General features: G+C 40.9%; 1 protein-coding gene across 1 annotated transcript in view; it reads right to left on the bottom strand.

Moving 5' to 3' along the window:
- The window catches only part of LEPROTL1 (leptin receptor overlapping transcript like 1), a 29,657-nt gene extending 4,597 nt beyond the window's left edge, over positions 1-25,060 (bottom strand). The window contains exons 1-2 of the mRNA XM_007495594.3: positions 24,921-25,060; positions 4,423-4,498 (exon numbers count right to left, since the gene is read on the bottom strand). Coding sequence (XP_007495656.1) covers positions 4,423-4,498; positions 24,921-24,936 — 92 coding nt within the window. The 5' untranslated portion in view covers positions 24,937-25,060. The remainder of the gene's footprint in view (positions 1-4,422; positions 4,499-24,920) is intronic.
- Between the last annotated feature and the right edge of the window lie 19 nt (positions 25,061-25,079).

The raw sequence follows: 25,079 nt of genomic DNA, 5'->3' as shown, positions 1-25,079 counted from the left end.
TCTCTGTCTTTATCCTCCGTGTTAAGTTACAAATTGTAAGTTCCAAAAGGCAAGGGAATTTAAAAAATAATGATAGAGCAGAGGCAGTGAGGTGGCTCAGTGGACAGAGCCAGGCCTAGAGACAAATCTGGCCAAATACTTCCTAGCTGTTTGACCCTCGATAAGTCACTTAACCCCCATTGCCTAGGCCTTACTGCTCCTCTGCCTTGGAACCAATACTTAGTATTGATTCTAAGATGGAAGGCAAAGGTTTAAAAAAATAACAAGAGAAGAGCAGGTGAAGATCCCAGGCTGTGAATCTTCCCGGTCCTTACCAAGGTGCAAGAAACCTCCTTCAGAGAGTCATTGCTTCCAGGGCTATTCTCTGAGGCCTTTCAAATACCTTAATGGGAAAAAGCCACACTTGGATAATGCTTGAGGATTTGCAAGGTGCTTTCCTATGAACAACCCTATGGGATCCAGTCGGACAAGGTTTGAGGCTCTGAGAAACTGACTCACCAATGGTCACAAGGTACCTAGTGCCTGAGGAGGTGTTTGAATACTCAAGTCTTCCCAGGGGTTGGTTCTTAATCTTTTCTGTTTCTCATGAACCTCCCCTGGGCAGGCAATATCAGACAATAAAGCCTATGGATGGATCCCTTCTCAGAATGTTGTCTTTTAAACATGTAAAATAAAAACACACACAATAACAAAGGAAATATAATGAACTATAGTTCTCAAAACATTAAAAACCCAATGCAAACCTAAGTTTGCAGACCCCAGGCACCCATGGGAATCCCTGCCCCATCTGTTCTCCTTTTTGCTAAAGACTCGAAGTTCTCTTCATGGATCATCATCGGCCTCATCTCCAGGTCCTCATTAGCCATTCTAGGGGATGTCTTCTAGGCACTCTTCTTGGAGTTTTGAGGAACTCGGTTTTTTCATTGTTTCTTTCTTTCTCCCAGATGGCCCTCCGGCCTAGATCCTTCTAACAATGGTTCACATTCTTATAGCATTAAAAAATAAAATTAGGGGGCAGCTGGGTAGCTCAGTGGATTGAGAGCCAGGCCTAGAAATGGGAGGTCCTCAGTTCAAATATGGCCTCAGACACTTCCCAGCTGTGTGACCCTGGGCAAGTCACTTGACCCCCATTGCCTAGCCCTTACCACTCTTCTGCCTTGGAGCCAATACACAGTATTGACTCCAAGATGGAAGGTAAGGGCTTAAAAATAAATAAATAAAATTAAGCCCCTTACTTTCTGTCTTAGAATCAATACTGAGCATTGGTTCCAAGGCAGAAGAGCAGTTAAGGGTTAGGCAATGGGGTTAAGTAACTTATCCAGGGCTCAAATGGCTAGGAAGTGTCTGAGGTCAGCTTTGAACCCATGATCTCCTGTCTTCAGGCCTGGCTCTCTCTATCCACTGAGCTACCACTCTGCTCATATACAGCACCTTTAAGGTTTGCAAAGTTCTCTACCATGAACTCTGTGGGAGAGGCAATGTGGCAGGTATTAATTAGATCTTTTCCCCCACCAGGCAAGTCTGCCTCACTCATCTCAGGACAGGATATTGGGCAAATCTCCCAACTGGCTTCCCCAAGTCAAGCCTCTTCTACAGATGACATCCTGACGTCTGATCCATTTTCACTTCAGTCTTGTACTCAACAACAGGACCCCAGGGCTTCCTGCCACACCAAGTAGAAACTCTCTTGATCTGGTCACCACTTCCTTTTCTGGGCTGAATGATCTCCTTCCTTTGCTCCCCAGACAGCCCCCTCAACACCAAGCTTCTGTGTTTAGGTTGTTCCTCTATCTGAAATGCTCCTTGGGCCCCCCCCCTCCCACTCCTGCCTCTTCTGATTCTTCAGTTAGAATTAGGGCTCTTTCAGTTCTCTTTCTACAAAGATTTACTAACTTCTCAGGCTCCCAGGGAGATCTTCCCTTTCCAAATACTGCTTCTAGTATGTATCTCAGGAGTCAGGCAAAAAATGTCCTATGTACCGTCTACCCAATAGACTATGAGGCTGGACAGTGTTAATCCTATTTTATTTTCTGCCATCCCCTTCATGCAACAGATTGCTGGCTGGGGTTAGGTTGGGGGTCCAGAAAACCTGGGTCTAAACTTCACCTTCAACTGTGTGACCCTAGATGGTCATTTCACCTCTGGGTACCTCAAACTAGGTCCTGAAGCAGGTGCCAAACTGTATCAGTAGACAAGAGGTTCTTGCTGGGAATTCCCTATAACCATGATGGCAAAACCTATGGCATGTGTGCCAGAGAGTGTACCTTAACCCTCTCTGTGGGCACCCCTGTGTGGCTCCCCAGAGTTCTTTACCAGAAAGCCATAGGGACTCTGAGTGGAGCTGTTCCCCTCCCCGTCTCCATGTGCCTGAGGACATTCCCCACTTCCCCCACCCCTCTGCCCAGCAGTCAATAGGAGTGCTTCCTCCCTCCCCTTGTGGGATAAGGGGCAGGGGCAGGGGGAGAGGTGGGGGGGCAGGCAAGGCACTCTGTATGGAGGGGCAGGGCACAGCACTCCATGTCTAAAAGGTTCACCATCACTGTCCTATAGCAATGAACAGGTCTAGCCCCTGATAGTATCTCCCTTAGCACTAAGTCCTTGCCAATCCCTGAGAATTCCTATGTGAATGAGGTTGTGTGCCCTTCCAATCGTGCCCCACCCCCTACATCAAAATGTCACTTCCATCCCAGTCAATATCTGAACTGAGCAAGTAAGATGCTGAAGACAGGCAACGCTTCATTTCAGTTGGAGAATTCACTGATGGAAGAATCATTATGTTCATATTCTCCTGAAGTCCTTCTCTGGTTCCATGAGGTGGACTCACCATTTGGGGGCTTCAGTTGGTCTAATACCTCACATAGTGACAGCAGTTGGTACTGGATCCCATGGAATCTCTTGGGCCCCTGATCTGCTACCATTTTATGCAGGATCTCAGAGTCCACATGCCTGGGAAACCAGCTGCAGATGTCTGAGGCCCTCCCTTCTCCCTGCTGAGACCTCTGGTCTACCCCTAATCACTCCTTTCTTTCCCAGAGAAATTGTTGGAAACATTTTCTTCTATCATCTCCACTTTGACCCCACCATCCCAACACTTTACCCTCCACAGAACCTCTGGGTCTCCGAGTTAGAAAGGACCTTGGCAACTAGCTGTTCCATCCTCCAGCTCTCAAAGAATCCTGCCCCCCTCCCCCAAAAGTTATCACCCAATCTTTGCTTGGAGTCCACCAAGGATAATCCCTCTATTTGGGCCTCAGACTACATTCTCTCCTCTCTCCTCTCTAGGACTATCTTCTAGCAACCAAACAATCTCTCCTTCATGATCTTCCATTTCTAGTCTTTACTGGCTTTCCCCTAGCTATCCTCAAAAAAGAGTTCCAATGGCCCTTTTTTATATGCCACCAACCCATTTTTGGTTTTGAGAATGGCTTAATGAGTAGGCCTAAAGAATAATGATTAAGGTCAACTTGAGAATTTCCATGTTTAAGCATCCAGAAATCTGTTTTGGGTCCTATTCCCATCACTGTTGTTATTAATGATTTACACAAAGGCATGGCTGGCACATTTAACTATGCCTGACTGAAAGTTCTGGAGAAAGGGGCAGGCTCTCAAAGAATCCAGGTAGCTTTATTGATGTGCTTCATTAAAGATACAATGCATCTTTAATGGGGATAAATATAAAGACATTTATATTTTTAAAATTACCTGTACAGTTTGTATGATTTGGGGATTTTAATGGCCTATAAGCTTAAATGTGATATATGATCCACAAGCTGATGAATTTCTGGCCACAACTTCCAAGTAACTAAAAGCAGAAGGGGCTATCTCAGGGGGTGGTAGTTCCCTCATCATTCTGTTCTTTAAGACAAGCCTAGATAACCACTTATTGGGGATGTACCTCTTACGTTTCCACCTACCTATGCACATGCCTCTTGACCCTGGAGGTGCTTCCACTTGAAGGCCTCAGTGCCCACCTCAACCACAGTCACTTCTAATCCTCTTACAGCCTGACTCTGGACCATTTCTCCATCTTGATCCCACATGAGCACCTGTGCCAGCCCCATTTAAGCTCCCATCTCCGTGCTCTTTCCCCCCATTTGAAAGTAAACTTTTTGAAGACAAATACATTGTCTCTGCTTATATTTGCATTCCCAGGGTTCGGTACAGTACTTGGCCTGGCATGTCTAAAAAATGCTTCATCTGTCTCCATCAAAAGAGATCCCTGCTCTGGTAGGGGCTGGGCCAAATGAATGCTGGGAGATCTGTATCCCAAATGCTCTGATACTGAGATGTTTATTTCAAGACCTCAACCAGGGCTAGAACAGAAAAGCAAGGTGGTGACGCCTGTTGAGATCATTAAGATCATTAAGACACTGTTTTGAAAGACAATAGGGACACAATGAAAAAGAAAATGTTCATACTTACTTGTATAATGGAAGGGCACATCCCAGCATCAAAAACATGAGCCCAATTGCTCCCCCAAAAGACAAACTGATCAGAGCTGCAAAGAAAACACAGTCAAAATAAAAATAGTCATTCACTAAATTATATTACAGTCTCAACAGTACTATTATAAGGCTGAATAGGCTATATTATATTACAATATAGAACATAAAATACCATATTGTGAAACATACTTCATGACCCTATAAACAAAAATTCTGCTTTTCTTTTTTTTTTAAGGGATGTTAAAATTAAGCAACATGTCATTGAGTATATCTCAATCATCTAGTCTCAAAATAATGGTCCTTTGCAATATTTTTAAAGATAAAATGGTATTGATTTTCAGAACCTCAGACATATTCACATAACATCATCACATTTCTCAGTTATGATATTCTACTCAATGCATTAAGCTATGCCTCCAAGTATAACAAATCTCAATGTCATAGAATGATGGTACTTTATAGATTCTTTGGATTTATTTCTTAGTTAACTGGAGGGTGGGAATGGAGAAGGAGGAAAGAGGAAGGTTCTAGATGAGGCTGGTTTAGAAATAGTTGACTGCCAAAAAGAAACACTTTTAAAAATGCACAGAAGATTCAAAGAGGAGCCTAGACAAGCAGCAATTTTAAAGGTAATGTAGATTTAATTAGACATTTTCATGAAAACAAGCAGAGAACCTATTTTTCATATTCTATGTACATAGAAATGTTCTTATTGTGGGGGTACTTAAATGAGAACTACAGACCAATGACTAATGAATATTGATGAAAAAGTTATTAAATAAAATTTCAGCAAAAAAACCCCCAAACTATAGCAATATATTTGAAAAAGCATTCACCATGAATGGAGTGAATTTTTCTTAGGAGAGGTTCAACATTAGGAAAACCATTAACATTACTAACAATAACACTCCACATAGTGATTATATTTCTCACTAAAGATAATCTGGAATTTTAGTCTGAATTTTCATTTGCCTCCTCTTCAAGATTCTCTTCTAACAGTCAACTCATCTCTTTTAGTGACCTCTGATCTCTTCTTCATGGACTCTTCCCACTTCTCCCCTACCTTCGAGATCCTTTAAATAGGTCTCCCTAATCCTTGGCATGGGGAAAACTTCTTTGGGGAAAAAAATCCACTGAAAACCTATAATTTTTTAGTTTTATCTTTATTTTAATAATGAATTTCCACATAAGTTTTACAAAGTTATATGATCCATATTGTGTCTCTCCCTTCTTTCCTCCCCCCTTCCAGAGTTGACAAGCAATTCAATCTGGGTTAAACATCTATTATCACACAAAACATATGCTGAAAACCTATAATACTCATTTATATATACATATTCAATACTGAATATCAGTTCCAAAGCAGAAGAGCATCAAGGGATAGGCAAATGGGGTTAAGTGACTTGCTCAGGGTCAAACAGCTAGGCATGTCTGAGGTCATACTGGAAGGAACCTAGGGCCTCCAATCCCCAGGCCTGGCTCTCCATTCACTGAGCCATCTATCTGTCTCTAATGTGGAAATGTTTTGCATGACTCCATATGTATAATGGACATCATATTTTTTGCTTTCTCAAACAGTGGAGGAAGGGGTTGAGGGAGGAAATTCACAACTGAAATACAGAATTTAAAAAGTACTTTTAAGTACAGACATAAAAAATGTTTTAAAAATATGACAAAAGCTTATATATTTAAAATCAAATCTATGATGAAGACACACTAGAAGCTTTCCCAGTGAGTGTTGCTGTTGTCACTCTTTTTTGAAGATGACCAATGACACATATGGGTGATGTCCTCACTTGAACTCAAGGCATAATCACACAAAGTCTCAGTCTCACTCTCTTTACCAGTCATCAAAGTTCATGGACAAGACAAAAAGTCAGGACAACAGGGAACGGTCCCAGGATAGAGTGGATGACCATGGCCTCTTCTGTATGATCAAGCTCTAGGCACTCCAGTGTCTGCTTCAGCTACCTTCTTGGCCTCTGGAAAAATTGTTCTCCTCTGCCCATTCTGCTGCGGGAGGAAGCAGGGAGTCTTCACATGCTAAGAGCTAACATTTTCCTAACTCGCTGACAGGTTAGAGGCCTGTTAGGTTAGAACCCTCAATATGATTTAGGCCTTCTGCTAAGGTTATACTGGGATGTGGATGCTGTGCATACTACAGCTTCTTGGAGACATAGGTGTATATCGGGTGAAAAGTAGACAACAAAGGTGGATGACAAGTCCTCATACCTGAGGTCCTCCCTGAATACCCCAGTAGACAAGGAATAAAACAAGGAGCTACCTTTCCTTCTTATAACTGGGCATGGTTCTAGCTATGCTAGCTCTAACAGGAAGAGAAAGAAATTAAAGGTTTGAAAAAAAGCAAAGAAGAGACTTGCTGATCATGGGCCCATAAACCTTGAGCTAGAGGGACCTCTCCGGTTATCTAGTCCAGTTCCTAGGTTTATAGATGAGGAAACTGCAGCTGAGAGGCCCAATATAAAGTGAGAGCCAGGACATGAACATGAACCTAGGTCCTATGTCCAAAGCCAATGCTCTTTTGATTATACTACACAAACTCAATGGAAGCAGTTATTACATGTGGAGTTCTCTACTTTCTTGAAATCACAGTTCTGAACTCCAAAAAATTACCCATGAATTACTCCTTGATCTGCCAAGAGCCAAGTAAAAGTCAAACAAAAACAACAGACTGGGAGATTGCGATTCTTCACTGAAGTCTTGCTCTGATGCTTCACTACAGTGTAGAGAAAACCCTGGGCATTTGAAGGCTATACCAGGGCAATATAAACTCTTGGCACATTCTATAAAGTTGGGAATATTCCCAGTCTGGGAGCAAGCAAAGGCCATATACAGCAAATCTTTTTTGAAAAGAGAGGTTCAACATTAGGTTGGCCTCAGGGAGATTGTTTTCTTAGTCAAAATTCTCAAAGACCACCACATGAATGATGGAGATGTTGGTCTGTGCCATTGGAGAAGGTGGCAACTACTCCCCCCAATTGAAATAAAATCAGGAGGCTCCTTAAAGGCATGAAGACGGCAATCGAACAGCTCTTCTACAAGTATAATCACATATACAATTCAATGAGACTTCATTCTTTGACAGACCATTCTCAGACTCTCATTATGGGATAGCTAATGGGGGTTAGAAATATCATCCCCAAACCTCCAGGCTATACTATCTGAAGATAAAGAAGCACTGACAAATGTCTCAAGGTGAAAGCCTCTTAGGCACAATGAACCTACAGAGGAATCAAATCCAATTTGTGCAAAGCAGAAATCAGATGGGGGGGGGGGGGAGAGAGAGAGAGAGAGAGAGAGAGAGAGAGAGAGAGAGAGAGAGAGAGAGAGAGAGAGAGCGCGCGCGCGAGCTGGAGAGGTGCAAGAAGGAAAAACTCAAGATTCCAGTCAAAGAATCTGAAGCTTGGGAACTACAACTGATCTCACTTCTCCCAGCTAGGAGCCAGAGTAGAGGCAACTCTCTCTGGCTAGGAAGAAGCTTGGGTCTCTCTGGAGATCACTGTTTCCCTGTGAACCCCTGAATATCTCTCAATCAGCTCTCAACAACAGCTCAGAGTCATCAATGACTTGTGGATCAGGACTTTGAAAAGCTGCTCTCCGAGACCCCCTTTTTAAGGATCTTTATTTTCCATCTCTCTCACTAACTTGTTCCTGAACTCTGGTACTCAACTAGTTAGCTAGGATTAAGGACCAAACTAGCAGCTGGCCAGAAGAGGGGTCAAGGCCAAGAGCCTGAACCACAAGATCTTGGGGGGGGGGTCAGTCTGCCAGAGAGAACAAGTCCATAGGGATTCCTGCTCACCCACTTCCCTTCTCTCCCCCTTCCCTGTGTGAACCCAAATAAAGTGCTTACTGCTTAGAATCAGGTCTGACTAGTTTCTGAGACTAGGAAAGAGGGCTAAAGATTTGGGGAGAACCATACTTCTCCTCAACAAGGAGGGTTAGCTCAGGATCCCAGGGCTTCAAACAACCAGGCCCAAGGAGCAACTATTTCTCCTAGGCCGAGGAGTAACCCAAAGTCTTGGGGGGGGGGGGAAGTGGCAGTCGGTGTACCTGAGGGACCCAGAGGCAGAAGAGACCATCCTGCCTTTCAACAATCGCTGAGATCCAAAAGGGGAAGCAGGGTGTCATTATTCCAAAGCTCTTTCCTCTAGTTCTTAACCTCCATCTCCCAGAACCATTCTCAGAGGAGACATACTCCTTCCCTCAGGGAGACAAAACTGAGTTACCTTCCCCTAAAGGAAGAGAGGGGAAGGTCAATCTACACCCTCTCCATTCTCTCAACTCTTTCTCTCTCCCTCCATTTCCTCTGTGTGTGTGTGTTCCCTTTCTGGCCATATATTACACATTATCATACAAAAAAATTAGCCAAACTCTGATCTTTGGTAATGACATGTTAATTATGGCACTAGAAAATGATGCTGATGGGAGTAACATCTACAGGGTATGGGTGTACAATTAACCAGTTGATAAATATTTATTAAGCATATTTACCAAGAGATAAAAGGCAGTCACATAGAACTTAGGCAAACAACTAATTACAAATAAGCTATGAGCAGAATTAATAGGATATAACTACTAGAGGGAAGGCACTAGTATTAAGAGTTGGGGAAGGCTTCCAGTAAAAGATGGAATTTTAGTTGGGCCTTAAAAGTTGTTTCTTCTTTCTTGTTAAAATTTGGCTCTCAGGCATAGTTGATACTCTTGGATTAATCCTGATACCACAAAAACCCCAAAGAATGGCGGTAGTTTCAGAATATCTAAAACCATGAGGTGTAATATCTCACTGAAGGTTTTTGGTAATGGTAGCTGTTGGAGGTACGATAGAACTTCTTCTTGTACTATTTGAACCATAGCCTTGAGCACCATGGTTATTGTTTCTGCTTTTCCTTATTACTTATCAGAATCAGAAGCTATTATATAGTAGGTTATTCAAAGTCCTTGTGGCTTGCCAAGCTGTTGTGGGTTAAATATTATTGGCATGAGTTGATAAAAGTTGCAGAGATCAGTTTGGTATACCACCAACACTTATTTATTTGGAGGAGAGGAAGGATAGGAAACAGGAGGTAGGAAATGGGAGATTATAGCTCTTATATTGTATAACTATGTCTAAAATTAAATCCTATATGATAATTCTAAGAAACCCTAAATCTAAGATCTTCTTGCCTGACAAAAAAGGCCTCTCTGGCCTACTCTGTCTAAAATTAAATTCTCTATCTATCTCATCTAACTAATCAATGAACATTTAATCAATAACAAACTCCTTAAAGTAATTCTTCTATTAACTGTCAGTTGAAACTGCCTGCCACACAGACAGACACAGAAAAGTGCTCCCCAGAGTTCTGAGGAGAAAAGGCCTCAGAGTCAGACCGAGTCTTCCTCAAAGTGCTGAGAAAAAAACCTCAGACGAAAAATCCTCAGTAACAGACTCCTTCTCAAATTGGTAACTTCCAGATCTTCTTGACTGAGTGAATGACACAGAAACCCTGCTCCCTAAGAAGTCAAAGAGAAAGACCCTTTTGGCTTAACTGACTTTTTTAATAGTCCGCCTCTTAAAGAGACAGGGCAAATCTCTGTTACTGTTTCTTAAAGAGACAGAGTGAGATTAATTAAATTCTGCTCTTAATGAGATAGGGTGAAATGAAAAAAACTCATTACAACAATAGTCAGCAGATGGAGGTGAGGAAGAAGGGCATTCCAGGCATGGGGGACAGCCACAGAGAATGCCCAGAGCTAAGAGATACTGGTGGAACAGCCAGAATGCCAGTGCCACTGGATGGAAGAGTAAAAGTATGTTGAAGATATAAGTAGACTGCAAAGGTAGAAGACTAGGTTATGAAGGACTTTGAATGCCAAACAAAGCATTTTGATATTTTATCCTGGGGGCAATAAAGGGCTGGTGGAGTTTAGTGTGTGTGGGAGTGTGACATAGACTGATGTTTTAGGAAAATCACTTTAGAAGCAGAATTAAGAATGGAATGGATTCATAGCTGCATTGTTTGTGGTGGCAAACAAAATTGGAAAATGAGGGGATGCCCTTCAATTGGGGAATGGCTGAAGAAATTGTGGGATGTGTTGGTGATGGAATACTATTGTGCTAAAAGGAATGATGAACTGGAGGAATTCCACAGGGACTGGAACGACCTCCAGGAATTGATGCAGAGCGAGAGGAGCAGAACCAGGAGAACATTGTAAACAAAGACGGATACACTGTGGTACAATGGAACGTAATGGACTTCTCTACTAGTAGCAATGCAATGAATCAGAACTATTTGTAGGGAGTTATGAGAAAACACCATCCACATTTAGAGGAAGAACTGTGGGAGTAGAAACACAGAAGAAAAACAACTGCTTGATCACATGGGTTGATGGGGATATGACTGGGGATGAAGATTCTAAAAAATCCCCCTTGTGGGGGCAGCTGGGTAGCTCAGTGGATTGAGAGCCAGGCCTAGAAATGGGAGGTCCTGGGTTCAAATCTGGCCTCAGACACTTCCTAACTATGTGACTCTGGACAAGTCACTTGACCCCCATTGCCTAGCCCTTACCACTCCCTCTGCCTTGGAACCAATACACAGTATTGATTCCAAGATGGAAGGTGAGGGTTTTAAATTAAAAAAAAAAACAATAACAACACCACTCCATTGGCATGATTTTCATTATTACAGTAACTTCACTAGGAGTTTATGTAGTACCTTATGCACTAAGGAGGAGAAATCTCTTAATACTAATGGTCATGTTACCCCATAACATTCTCTAAGGGCAGTCAATGAAATACAAACAGGTTAAAACATTTGCTCAAAGGTTAGGAATCAAATTAGTGTTAAAGGTAAGATTAAAAAACAACCCCCTAGTTTTCCCAACTCTATTCAGTGTTGTCTCCCCCCTCCCCCAGAGGTAATCCACAAAGCCACAATGACCTTTAAAAAGATTTCCTGGTTATTTAATAAATAATAAATGGCCAATCTGATTTAAGTCCATCTGGCTGAGTGAAGGTTTGCTGTGGTTTAATGAGTCTCTTATCAGTGACATAATACTGGATCTCTTTTCCAAGTGAGCAATGCTACAGAGTAGGGATCCAACTTGCCATTTATTGTTTGCACATACAAGACTAGTATTGAAATTTTAATTTTGTCATTAAATTCCAATACCCAATCATGCTGGGCAAGTAAAATTTAAACAAAATTATGCACACAGTGTTATTGAATCCAAGGCAGAAGAGCGGTAAGAGTTAGGCCTTGCGGGTTAAGTGACCTGCCCAGGGTCACATAGCTAGTAAGTGTAGACTGAATCTTATAGCCACCCCTCATCCCCCTTTAACATTCTAAAGTCTTTCGAAGTTGTTTGGCCTTTCAATATATAAATTGTTCTCCTGGTTTTGACACTTCGCTCTGCATTACTTGATACAAATGTTCCAAAGTTTCTCTGAAACCAACTGTTCTGTGGTTTGTTATGATGAAGTGGTATTCCATTATGGCATAATTTAGTCAACCATACCCCAGCTGATGGGCACGCTCTCAGTTTCCAGGACTTGGCCACTTCAAAAAAGGTTATGCTTTTTTTTTGTTTTGTTTTTGGTTCAAATGGGTCCTCTTCCTTCTGTGGGAATCTCTTTGGAGTATGAATTCAGTAGCAGTACTGGGTTAAAGGGTATATAGTTTTATGATTTTTGGTAAATGGTTCCAAAATTGCTTCCATAACAACTAATTCTACTAAGAATGCAGCAGTGTCTCTCACCCTCCTGCTCTTCCAACAATTGTCACTTTCCGTGGAGCGCATTTAATTTGCATTTTTCATTATTAGTAATCTAGAATATTTTTTCATATGGTTACAAATAGCCTAAATTTCTTCCTTTTAAACGTATCTGTTAAGAAAAACAACTGCTTGATCACATGGGTTGATGGGGATATAATTAGGGATATAGACTCTAAATGGTCACCCAAATGTAAACGTAACAATATGGAAATAGGTTTTGATCAGGACACATGTAAAACCCAGTGGAATTGCACATCTGCTATAGGAAGGGTTGGGGGGAGGTGAGGGAAAGAACATGACTCTTGTAACCAAGTTAAAATATTCTAAATTGACTAAATAAAATAAAAAAATAAAGATAAGGAAAAAGAAAAAAAAGTATCTGTTTATATCCTTTGATCACTTAACTACTAGGCAGTGTCTCTCTGTTTTTTTTTTTAATAAACTTGAATCAGTTCTTTATATGAAAGGAAATGAAATATTTGAGAAACTTGGTCCAAAGGTTTTTTTCCCCAGTTATCCATCTAACTTTAATTGTACCGATTTTGTTTGTGCAAAAAATGTTTTAATTTTATACAAGCAATATTTTCCATTTTGTCTTCTATGATAATCTTATTTGGTTATGAAGTCTTCCTCTATCCAGATTCAAAAGGAAATTTCTTCTTTGTTTACAATGTGATCTTTTATATCTAAGATACAAGTCAGATAGATGGTGGTGGTAGTACAATGGAGACCACTGGGCTTCAAGAAAGAAGACCTAAATTAAAATCTACCTTTTGATTCTTATGACCAGTTTGCCCTGGACAAGTCACTTAACCCGTTTGCTTCAGTTTCTGTATCTTTAGAATAAGGACAATAGCACCTACTTTCTGGGCATGATATTTACCTGCACTTTGCAAACTTTAAAGTGTTATATAAATGCCATTATTATTATGCAGTGTCCATATAGAGCTTGCTTTGGTAAATGACATATAAATGGCAAGTCTAAATCCAATTTTTCCCCAGCAGTTTTTGTTGACCAGTGTCTACTTATGTCAGGAATCGGGATTTCTGGGTTTATAAAAAAATAAAACACTTTTTTGTTTACTTCTATATGTTGTATAATTTATTCTATTGATTGGCCTGTTTTTATTAGTACCAAAGTTTTGATGATTAATATTTTATATTACAGTTTGAGAAGTGGTATTATTAAACCCTTTTCAAAAAATTATTTCCATTGAAGTGCTTGACCTTTGTGTTCTTCAAGATGAATTTCATCATCACTTTTTTCTAATTCTTAAGTAATCCTTTGATGGTTTACTGAATAAATGTAGGTAGCATTGTTATTTTTGTTATCTTGGTTTGGCCTACCCAGGAGAAATTACTATTTTTCTAATTACATGTTTTTATTTCTATAAAGCATTTTGTAGTATTTCATATTTTTCCCAAATGTGTCTTAGTAAGTGGAAAATTAATACTTCTCTACTTAGCCTGCCTTTATTTCCATAAAGGAGGTGTAATGTGTTTACATAGTACTTATGTCTCAGTAAATAGCCACCCAAGTAGTTAATATATTTTCTAGTTAGAAATTGACTTTTTCTTTTTGCTAAATTTTGTTGTTTCTGTTATTATATGAAACAATGTAATGTTATTATATACAAAAATGTTGATGAGTTATGTAGTTATTTTATATATGCAACACTGCTGAAGTTATTAATGATTTTAATTAATTTGAATCTTCTTTACAATTATCTAGCAACTACTTCTTAATCTCCAGTGAAACAGAAAAAACTTCCTGTTTAGGCAGCGCCAATTCCAATTAGGGAGCTGCTAGCAAGTTTTTCCCCAACTCTGAAATCTCTCTCTGTATCTCCTACCTATGGTTTCTAGTTGTGCCCTCTGGTGCCAAGCTAACCACTGTTGACTGTTGATGGCAGCTCTCATGTTGATAATCAGATATTTGTAAAGTGCATAGAAGATTAAAAAATATTTTATAAATTTTATTTTGAAATCTTACATTAGTTGCAATAATTATCAGAGGCATTTCTCTAAAAACTGATAGCTTTGTTTCAGTGGGATCAGATGTTTCCTCAAATCTATTTCTTTTAACTTCAAAACTGTTTACTTTCAAACCCTTTATTTCCAATGTTTATGTGAATAGACCACAACTTTTATTTGACTCTTTCCATTCCGCTCTCATTGCTACTTGATTAAACTCTTCCTTCTTTTCTTTTTGTATCTCTCCAGAAGGCTTGGACCTTTCTGGTTTTCTTATCTAATGCCTCTCTTACTTTCTTCTATTTGCTTAATTCCCCTAGAGCAGACCCTTAATATGCTTGCTTATTCCTTCCTTCCTTCATTCCTTCCTCTGCTCACATGACCACGCACCATTTCATACAAGTCTTCCCAAGATTTCCTGCAAGTGACCACACTAAAGTAAACCATGACATTTCTTTGGCATAATTTGCTCTACCCTTTCCAAGGTGATGGGCACCATCCCTGTTTCCCATTCTTTGTCACTACAAAAAGGGCTGTTAGGAACATATGGTTCCTTCTCCTCTTTCTTTGACTTCTCTAGGGTACAGACGGAGTAGTGATATTTCTGCATCAAAGGGGATGTACAGTTTAGTGGCATTTGGATCATGGTTCCAAGTAGTTTTCTAGGGCAGCTAGACCAATTCCTAGTTTCATCCACAGGGCAGCTTATCCTCTTATTGCCCTTCCCACAAGTGCCATCTTGCTTTCTGGTAACTTTGCCAATCTAATGGGTTTGAGATGTAATTTCAGTCGCCTTAATTTGCACTTCACTAGTTACTAGAGATTTGGCACATTTTGTTTTCATATGGCTGTTGATAGCTTAGATTTCTTCCTTGATAACTGCCTATTCATATCCTTTGACCATTTTTCTACTGGGGAATAGCTCTTGTTCTTATATATATTCTCTTCTGCAGACTCAACATTCCCAGTTCTTTCCACTGATCAATGGATAGAATACTCTTAAGGACTCTCTCTGACTGGTTGCTGGTCACTCTCTAGCTTGTCAATGTTCTTAAAATGGGGTAGCTGAACCAAACACCGCTCTCTAGAAGCAGTGTCTGAGGGGATAATGTGCTTGTTCTGCATGGTAGGGCTCTATTCATGTAGCTTAAGATCATTTTACCTGCCTGCCATGTGACACAGTTAACTTACTCCTCAATCTTTTCAAATCACTTTCATAGGAAATTTATCCAGTCAAGTCACCTCTACTCCATACCTTAAATCTCATTTCTAAATCCAATATGATATATTTGGACATATTTCACAGCATCAATTTATCACTGTCATGGAATTTGAATTTTTAACATCATTAAGACTCAACAAAGTCCAGTTATTCTTTCCTTCTCAAAGATGGGTACTGTACTATTCATCTCTTAAGTGTAAAACAAAGGCATGATCTGTGTAGTGAGACAGTTGAACAAGTTTCATGATAGCCTTCTATTCAGAAAAAGGTTCTGAAACTGCTGAGAGCCTGACTCCATCTATCTGGATAAATGCTCCACTCATTACTTGGCCATCTTCACTAAACTACAGAAGCTGAATGTGAATGTGGCCTGCGGTGGCTTTAAAAAAAAAAATCAGGTTAATAATTATTAGACACCTACTATATGCCAAGCACCATGAGAATCTCAACAAAAAGTGTCAAATGGTGGTCATGAGATCTTCTGTGGGGGAGGCTGCTTTAGCCATACCACACTCAAAAGCCTATTGAGCTTGACAATATCTGTCAAAGATTGTATGCCACTGGCATAACTTTTGAGAACCCAAGGCTATCTTCATTCCCTAATGTGAGGTTATTTAAACAGGAATTTAGAGGACGTTGAAACATTAATGTTTCCAAACAAAGGGGTTATGTGTGGAATAATATATGGATAAAGTGCTGAACCAAGACATGAGTTCTACTTCTGACTGTCCATTTCCTTTAACTTTAGAAGTTGTTCAACCCTTGGGGGTCATGAAGTTTCTGTTCTGGGAAATAAAGGAAGTGGACTGAATGATCTCTGACTAAAATCTGTCATTCTACATTTTGGAGTCCACCATATTTCTGGGATCCTTATCTCTGTACTGGTATCTCTTGTACAACACTTGCATTTTCAAATATATCTAACATCCCACTCCGTCCTACCCCAGCCACCATACAGCAATCCCTATCTTCTAACAAAAAATTTTAAAGAAAAAAAGCAATTTGGCAAAACTATTAGCAAGTCTGCCAGTATAAGTATGTGATGTTCCATGCCCACAGATCCTCACCCTGCTAATGAAGGAAGAAGTGCATTCTCTTCTCTTTGGAGGAGACAAGCCTGGTCATTATAAGTTCACAGTTTATTTTCATTTCCTCCCCATTCATATTGTCATCATTCAAGTCATTCAGGATTGTTTTCTTGGTTCTGTTTACTTCATTATGCATCAGTCTGGGCAGGTCCTATGTTCCTGTGAATTGTTCCTCTTCCCTTTTTATTGCATAATAAAATTTCATTATATTGATGGACCCTGATTTGCTCCAATTAACTGACATCCACCTGGTTTCTTCATTCTAAGTGCCACAAGTACCAATAAAGACAAACATTTTCATCTCATGCAAATCTGCATGTATCTATTTGCTGTATCCAACACACTTCTCTCTTCTGGCACACAACAAATTCTACAGTTACCTTCAAGGCTGTCCTGCTTACTATATTTCCAGTTTCCTTCTCTAACTATTTTGGTATATGCAAGTAATCTGCCTTTCTTTCTTTGACCTATCTGAGGTTTACATCTAGCATGATCTGCTATGGACTGAGGGGTAGATGAACAGATTTTTTTAAATTAAATTTTATTTTTAAAAAAATTATGAAGCATTTATTATTCCTTCCTCCCACCTCCACTAAAAATGAGAAAAGAGAAATAAAACCCACATAGCAAAGAAGCATAGGCAGGCAAAACAAATTCCATGTCTGGACATGTCCAGATATGTGATTGTCTAGCATTCCTAACATTTCTTCTTATCATAGTTCATTATTCTAAAAAGGAAATTTAATAAGGGGCTCAAAAATAGTTTTGTATGCATTATAGACATGCCTAATCAATTAGCCTTTTTTAGATTTAATTTTTAGCATTTGTCTACTACATCCCAGGCACTGTGCCGGGCAATGAGGGCACAAAGGCTGTCCTTGTCCTTTAGGAGGTTACTTTCTATGTAAGGGAGTTTTAAAAAACTCTCCTAACAAGAACTAGGGCAAGCAGGTAGTACAAGTTATTGGCCTCTCTGTGATTAAGCAAGAAATGGAGGCTGGGAGAAGTCAAGTGATCTAGTAAGTTGTGGAGCTCAGATGTGAAGCCCAGGCTCCTGTCTCAGGTCCCCATAACCAATGATGCCCTAAGATCTAGGGAGCCACTTTTAAAAATGTGTTTTACCCAAGAATCTTAGTTCCCCATAAGGGTCCTTAAACTATTCTGCACTGCAGCACACTGATGCCTGAACACTGAGGGGATTTTTACCATTGAGTTTTTTTCAACCCCAGTACCCAGACATGCTATTTCCCTCTCTTTCCCTTACACGTAATGGTAAAAATTGACAATGTGTCTGGTGGCCCAACTTACCAACTCCTTGAAGCTGAAGGTGACTGACCATTAAAGGTTTTGGAAGTTTCTGTAGGTGGGAGCAAAGGGCAAGGGAAGAGGAGAAATTGGGCTTCATGGAAACGAAGTAAGGTTGATTATGGAGCAAAATCTTCCTGAAAAATTTTATGTGTGTGTATGTGTGTTTAAATGAGGCTAAATGAAGGATCAGTTTCATTTCCATTAACTTATTAAATAATAAACACTTCGCTGAATGAGTTGTATTCCTTATAGACACCTGGTATTCAGGGGGAGTGGCAGGGGCTCCCTTCTACTTGTAACTGGCACCATTCCACCTGGACTGGATGACAGCTTCAAAGACAACATGATGCCATGGAAAGGATATTGGACTTGAAATCTGAGTTGGCTATGAAATCTCTCGTTTCTATTTTTTAAACATCACTTTGGGCCCTATGGAATAGAATTCTCATGAGGCTCTTTTGGCTCAGTGTTATTGGTAACGAGGCTCCAGTGCCACAACCTTCTCCAACGGATAAACCTGTGATTTCACGAATGTAGGTATTCATTTTGCTGATGCTGATTGTGATCCACCTTTGCCTGCCCATCCAATATCACTTTTTTTTAAAGCCCTTTTCTTCTGCCTTAGTATCAGTTCTAAGATAGGAGAACAGTAAAGGCTAGGCATTGGGAGATAAATGACTTGGCTAGTCACACAGCTTGGAAGTGTCTGAGGCCACATTTGAACCCAGGTCCCCCTGACTCCAGGCCTAGTGCTCTATCCACTGTGCCATCTACCTGCCCCCCAATATTTACTATTCTCCAAAAGTTCCTAGAGTACCACCACAGGCCACAAGTCAACATCCTGGGATTTTCCTTAAGAAGACACCAATGGAGCGCTCAAGCTATTCACTGGTTGTCTCTTACTTCTGTTACAAGTCCACCTGCCTCCACAAACTGTAAAATGAGGGGACTGATAGATGGTCTCTAATAAGTCTGTTGGCTCTTACATTCTACAAGTCTATGAACTCATACGATGCACATTTAAGGAGCACTTGAGGGGGAATTTTCCTTTCTGCAGCTTTGGGAGATGGTACCTTACTGAAAATGGGGTGGATGAGGAACACACTCAGAGCTCACTGACTTGTCCCAGGTCACACCAAGGTCTCAGTATCAAGAGTTATGTAGGTCACAAAATGTAAATGCCCTCAAAGCTCTTGGGCAAATAAATAAGGTTGCCAGAGCCCTCTTTAAATCAGAATTCTTGTCTTATAGGGCTGGTCCTCAACCTAGAAAATGCATAAGGAGGTCTGATGAACTGCAGTGAAATTTAGGAATTGAGCTTTACAGAGCACATTTTGTCCCATACAAGAAAGGGGGAGTTGGTAAAAGCTGACAAAAGCAAGCTCCGATGGTCAGTAGTCTTTTCCAGTCTTCATGCTTCTTGCTTTGCATTCTCTTCAGGCTCTGTTGGTGCTAAAGGTCCTCTTCTGAAGAGTTTCCTCCTTCCTAGATCTCATGGCACTTCTCTGGAGGGGTACTCTTCCAGCTATCACATTTACCTTAAATAAGCCAAGTCCTGCTCTCTAGTGGGCAATTATAATCCAGATCTATCCTAGGTCCCGACTTTCTGCCTTTTCCACACTTTCCTGTGATCTCATCTGCTCCCATGAATTCACAGCATCATGAAACTTGAGGGGTAGAAGGGATGGCAGAGGTCATGATTCAATCTAGACATTAAAGAAATCAGCACTACCCAATCCCTACCTAGAGGTCACAAAACTGCTGCTTGTAGACTTCTAAGAAGGAGGAAAACATCACCTCCAGAGGCAGCTAATTCCACTTTGGGACAATTCTAATTAGTGGTAAGATTTTCCTGAAATCAGGCCCAAGTATGCTGTTTCTTTTACTGACCTTCATATAATATAGATTTGATGCTTTCCACCATCCTGGCTGCTCTTCAAATTTATCAATGTCCTGAAAGCAAGGATCCCAAACACAATACTCCACATGAAGTCCGATAAGAATAAAGAACAGTGGGAGTCTAACCTCTCTCTTCTTGAAGACTAAGTTTTTACTTAGTCTTTCAATGCAGTCTAAGATATCATGAGTTTTTCTTGGCTGCCACATCCCACTGATGACACATTAAACTTGCAGTACACTAAAATCCCCAGATCTTTTCAAACTGTTGTCCAACCATCAGTGTGAACAAACTAGTACATGACTTCTCCTGACCAGCCTTTGATACCAGGCCATGCTCCAGTTCCAGCTTCACATCATCTTGGTCACCTGGGTTACGTGATCATCTCACTAGGTTTTTGCTCACCACCCTCCAACTTCTTCAGAAAATAATACCCCAGATGGGTGTTGTCCTTTATCAGAAAGTAAGCTCCTTGAGGGTGTCTAAAAAAAAAAACTGGACACTTAGTACAATGCCCGGAACATAGTAAGCCCTTAATAAATGCTTTTCAATCTTGCATTTATAACCTTCACACCTTAAATTTGTGAAATTTATTTTTTGGGCCCCAAAACTAACTTTATATTTGCTCCTACTGAATTTCCCCCTTGTGAGATTCTGCCCAATTCTCTAGCCTTCCCTTTTTGAATCCTAGCTGTCATCCAGTGTCACTTATCCCTTAGCTTTGTGTTCTTTATCCAAGTCACTGATGAAAACACCAAATAGCCTAGGGTCAAAGCAGAGTCTTAGAACACTCTACTAGAGACTTCTTGCCACTTTACACTTACCTTTATAAATCTAGTCAATCAAAACAGTTTTGACTGTAACCTGTATCAGTGTCTAATGCAATGATCTCCACTAGAATGGCAGGAGCAAAAGGTTTTCTAAAATCTAGATAGAGTCCCATCATTCCCATTCATCTACTAGTCTAATAATCCTGTCAAAATAGGAAATGAGCTTAGTCTGTCACACCCTATTTTGGGGATCACAACTTCCATTTCTACAAGTTTACTAACCATCTCTTTAATGATCTGCTTTAGAATTTTCTCTGAAATTGAAATCAAGCTCACTGGGGCATACTTTACAGGATCTGTTCTCTTTCATTTTTTTTTTAGGAAAATCAGGACATTTACGCCTCTCCAATCTTATGGTACTATTCCTGTTTTCCATATAATTTTTATTCAGAGCACTCCCAAATGAATGTGTCTAACCCTCATCACTCTTAAGTTCTAGTTTCCCACTTCCAACTGTCTGCTTACCACACCCAGCAGCATGATCTACAGGTATCTCAAACTCAAAATGTCTGAAAGAGAACTATTATTTTTCTACCTAACCCTACCCTCCCTTCTAACTTCCTTGATCTGGCATTTCCAATCATCCAAGCTGATAACCTAAGAGTCACTTCTGATTTTTCACACTCACTCTCTAAAATCAAGAATTGCAATCTTGACAATTATAGCTCTTCAAAATCTTTCACTATTTCAATCATAACCACCACATTAATCCTCTCCTAGACTATTTGTGATGGCCTCTTACTTGGTTTTCCAGAACCTATCTTCTCTTTTCTCCAGTCCATCCTGCCAACGGCTCCCAATTGATATTCCTAAAGCACTGGTATGACTATGTCATTCCTCTGCTCAAGAAGCTTCAGTGGTACCCTACTGCCTTTAGAATAAAATACAAACTCTTTTGTAATTTGTAAATGTAAAGTACTTCATAATCTGGTTCCAGCTTATCTCTCGAGACTAATTATAGAACACCTTCACCTCACTTGGTGCTCCAGCCAGTTTGGGTTACTTGTTCATCCCTATACAATCCACAGTATAACTGAATTATGTTTATTTCTAAGTTACAAAATTTTGAAATTAACTCCAATTATATTCCTCACATAATGTTACTTTATGAAAGTAAAAAAAATAAAACTAAAAAAGCTTAGGAATCATAGCAAAGTTCATGCTTGTGAAACAGAGGGTGTGCCAATGTTATAAAACATATGCAAAGAGTTTCATTCCATCTTCCTGCCTCCATGACCTTGCAGGTTGTTTCCCACACCTAGATAATTTTTATTATGATTTTTAAAAAAACCTTTACCTTCTGTCTTAGAATCAATACTGAGTTTTAAGGCAAAACAACAGCAAGGGCTAGGTAACTGAGGTTAAGTGACATGTGCAGGGTTGTGTAACTAGGATGTATCTAAGGACAGAGTTAAACCCAAGACCTCCCAATTCTAAGCTTGGTTCTCTATCTGAGACACCAAACTTCTCCACACCTGGATTATTTTTTCTCTTCTTTCCTTTTTGGAACTCCTACAACTCCCTTCCACGCTAAGCTCAAGGGGATACCTCCTTTCGAGAAGCATTTCCTGATTGGCTCAGTAAGTCTTCCTCCTGACATCCTTCCTCCCTACCCCATCACTAAATGTTTATTTTGTGTTTTATATTTTATCAACTATGAGCATGTTGTATCATTCTTAGTAAGCTCTTAGAGGGCAGAGACTGATTCACTTTTGTACTTGTGTTAGTAGGGCCCAGCAGTGCCTGGCACAAAACAGAACCTTAATGCTTGTTGGCTGATCTATGACAGCTGGTCAGGAGAAAACTAGAAAAAGCAGACACAACTAACCTTAACCTTCCCTACCAATTTGTTCAATTGAACAGGTTTCATAGAATACAATTTTGCGTAAAACTTTTTGTTCTTCTTTGTAAGATAAAATGTTTGTTGATGAGTCAAATGCAAAACAGGGTAAAAGGAGATCAATACAAATCTATTTTTTTAAAAATAGCTCATAAGATGATGGCACATGTATAACATCAAATTGCTTACCAACTCAGGGAAGATAGAAGAAGGGAAGTAGAAAGGGAGAATTTGGAACCCAAACTTGTAGAAAAGGAACATTAAAAATTTTTATTATATGTAAATGGAAAAAATAAAATTATATATCAATAAAAAGCTCATAAGAACACCAACATAGTCTAGTAAAGTACAATAACCAATGTTGATAATGATGGATCTCAATAAATTCTTTTTGGCATACTGTTTAAGAAGTCAGAGAAGTGGGGCTGTTAGATAATTCAGTGGATAGGAAGCCAGATCTGGAGTCAGAAGTTCCCTGGTTCAAATCTAACTTCAGATGTTTTCCAGCTATGTGACCCTGGGCAAGTCAGCTCTTTTCTGCCCTTAAATTTGATCCAGCTCAATTCTAAGACAGAAGGTAAAGATTTAAAGAAAAAAAAATGTAGACAAGCACATCATCTATTATTATTCCATCTCCATGGAAAATGGCTAAACTTTTAGCATCTTCAAGAGTAAATTTTAATAAATTAACTTAATAATAAGATCATAATTTCACCAGATAAATAATAGATTCCTGTAAAAATGTTTAAAAGATTTGTCAAAACCAACTGGCAAAAACTATGCTGTAATGAATTTGGTAACTTTGGCTGACATCAAAGCAAGATTGGTATACAAACTGTTACTCAGCTACAGTAACAAACTAGCAATGCAGGATCATAATCCAATGATGCACAAATGTAGATGTTACTGGTCTCTATTTCCCAGGCCTTTCAAAAACTATACAAGTAAATATCTGGAGATGAAGTGCTGACTTTGTGAGAAGCAAAGGGCTTTATGGTAATTTGTTTACTTATCAGATCTAGAAATCTGACTAGGCATAAAATTTACTGCCTCCTTATAACAGCAGGAAGTATGTACATAACACATTTATGGTCTGCAAAATGGTTTACATGTTAGTCCTTTTGATTCTCTCAACAACCCTGTGACTTAGGTGCTATTATTATTAACCCCACTCTACAGATGAGGAAATTGGGGCCAATTAGATGACTTTCCCAGTAGTATACTCAGTGTAAATGTCTAAGGTAGGCTTCAAATGCCTTCCAGACCCGCCACCTCACCCCCAAGACTCCCAAGTTGAATTTATTGGGGTGGGAGGAGTCATAATGGCTCAAAACCACAGAAAAGTGGCCTGGACCGCTGTATTGTTTAAATTATCAGTTTCTCCTGGAATAACCTAGTTGGCAAAGAAGCCAAACTAGGATTGAATTTATAGACACTAAAACACATTTTAAACATATATTTAAAAGAAAGCTACCATTTACTTCCTTTCTCCAAAGCAACAGCTCTAATGAGGGAGTGGTACTACCCAAACATCCTGACAACTCCTACATCCTGACAACTCCTTGGGGTCATCAGTGTAATTGGGCTGTTATCTTCCCCCACGGAGCAGGAGAACTCGACCCAGAGGAGCACTCCCAAACTCTAGAACCCCGAACTCACACCGACTCTATGGCTTCTGCCAGGAGGGAAGGCGCTGAGTCATTAACCAAGAAACCCTTCGCAGCCCCCGGGAAGGCTGCGCTGGGTCCACTGGGTGGAGCCCAAGAAGCCAGAGGAGATTTAAACCGGTGCAGATTAAACTCCAGAAACAAGCACAAGAGTAAGAGCATCCGTACAACTGGCTGTCCCAGGCGGGTGTGGGGAGTGAGATTCCCTTGGCCTGGAGGGACGCCCTCCTGTGGGTCCTCGAGTTTTAGGAATGTGTGTGTCTGAGAACAGGGGTCCCGAGATCCCCACCCCCAGAGGTGTGTGTGTGGGGGGGAGGGCCTGGTGGCTCCTAGAACTCCCTGAGCGCGAGGAGTCAGTCTCTGTCCTCAATTGGGGTGGGGAGGGTCTGTCCTGCGCACTCCCTGGGGACTCCGCGGGGGTGGTGGTGGTGGTGTCTGGGCTGCAGGTAACAATAGGCTAAATTTTCTCAAGTTGTTTCAACTTCTCCCTACTGCCTGGGCGCAGGGATTGGCAACGGTAAGGCTGCAAGCACTGATTAAGCTCCTACTGTGTGCCAGGCATTGTGCAAAGCTCATCCTATCTGGGGATGGGAAATGGGGGGGGGGGGGGCAGCGACAGGAAGCGAGGGGGGGAGTGGTGTGAAGCGGGGGCCTCAACAAGAGGCGGGGGAGCAGCGACATGAAGCGGGGGGGCCGCGACAGGAGGCGGGGGTCACGACATGAATGGGGGGTCACGACATGAAGCTGGGGGGAGGGAGAAATGAAGCGGGGTTGGAGGAGGCCGAGGCCCCGGCCCCTGCCGCCCGCCCTGTCGTCCCGAGCTCGCGGCCCCTCCGCCATCCTCCTGGCGGCGCCGCTCGCTGGCCCCCTCACCTTTGATGCCGGCCATGGCGGCGGCGACGCCCCGAGAGCCTCCACGCAGTCACCACACAACCAGCCAGACAACAATCGGAAGTGCCCAACACAGCACTTCCGCCGGTCGGGTGGAGCGGAGTGACGGGGCGTACTGATGTCAGACTGGCGCGCTCCGCC

Source organism: Monodelphis domestica, chromosome 6, assembly GCF_027887165.1.
Source record: "Monodelphis domestica isolate mMonDom1 chromosome 6, mMonDom1.pri, whole genome shotgun sequence".
Classification (NCBI taxonomy): domain Eukaryota; kingdom Metazoa; phylum Chordata; class Mammalia; order Didelphimorphia; family Didelphidae; genus Monodelphis; species Monodelphis domestica.
Note: the sequence above shows the minus strand (reverse complement) of the source record. Positions and strands in the feature narration are given on the sequence as shown.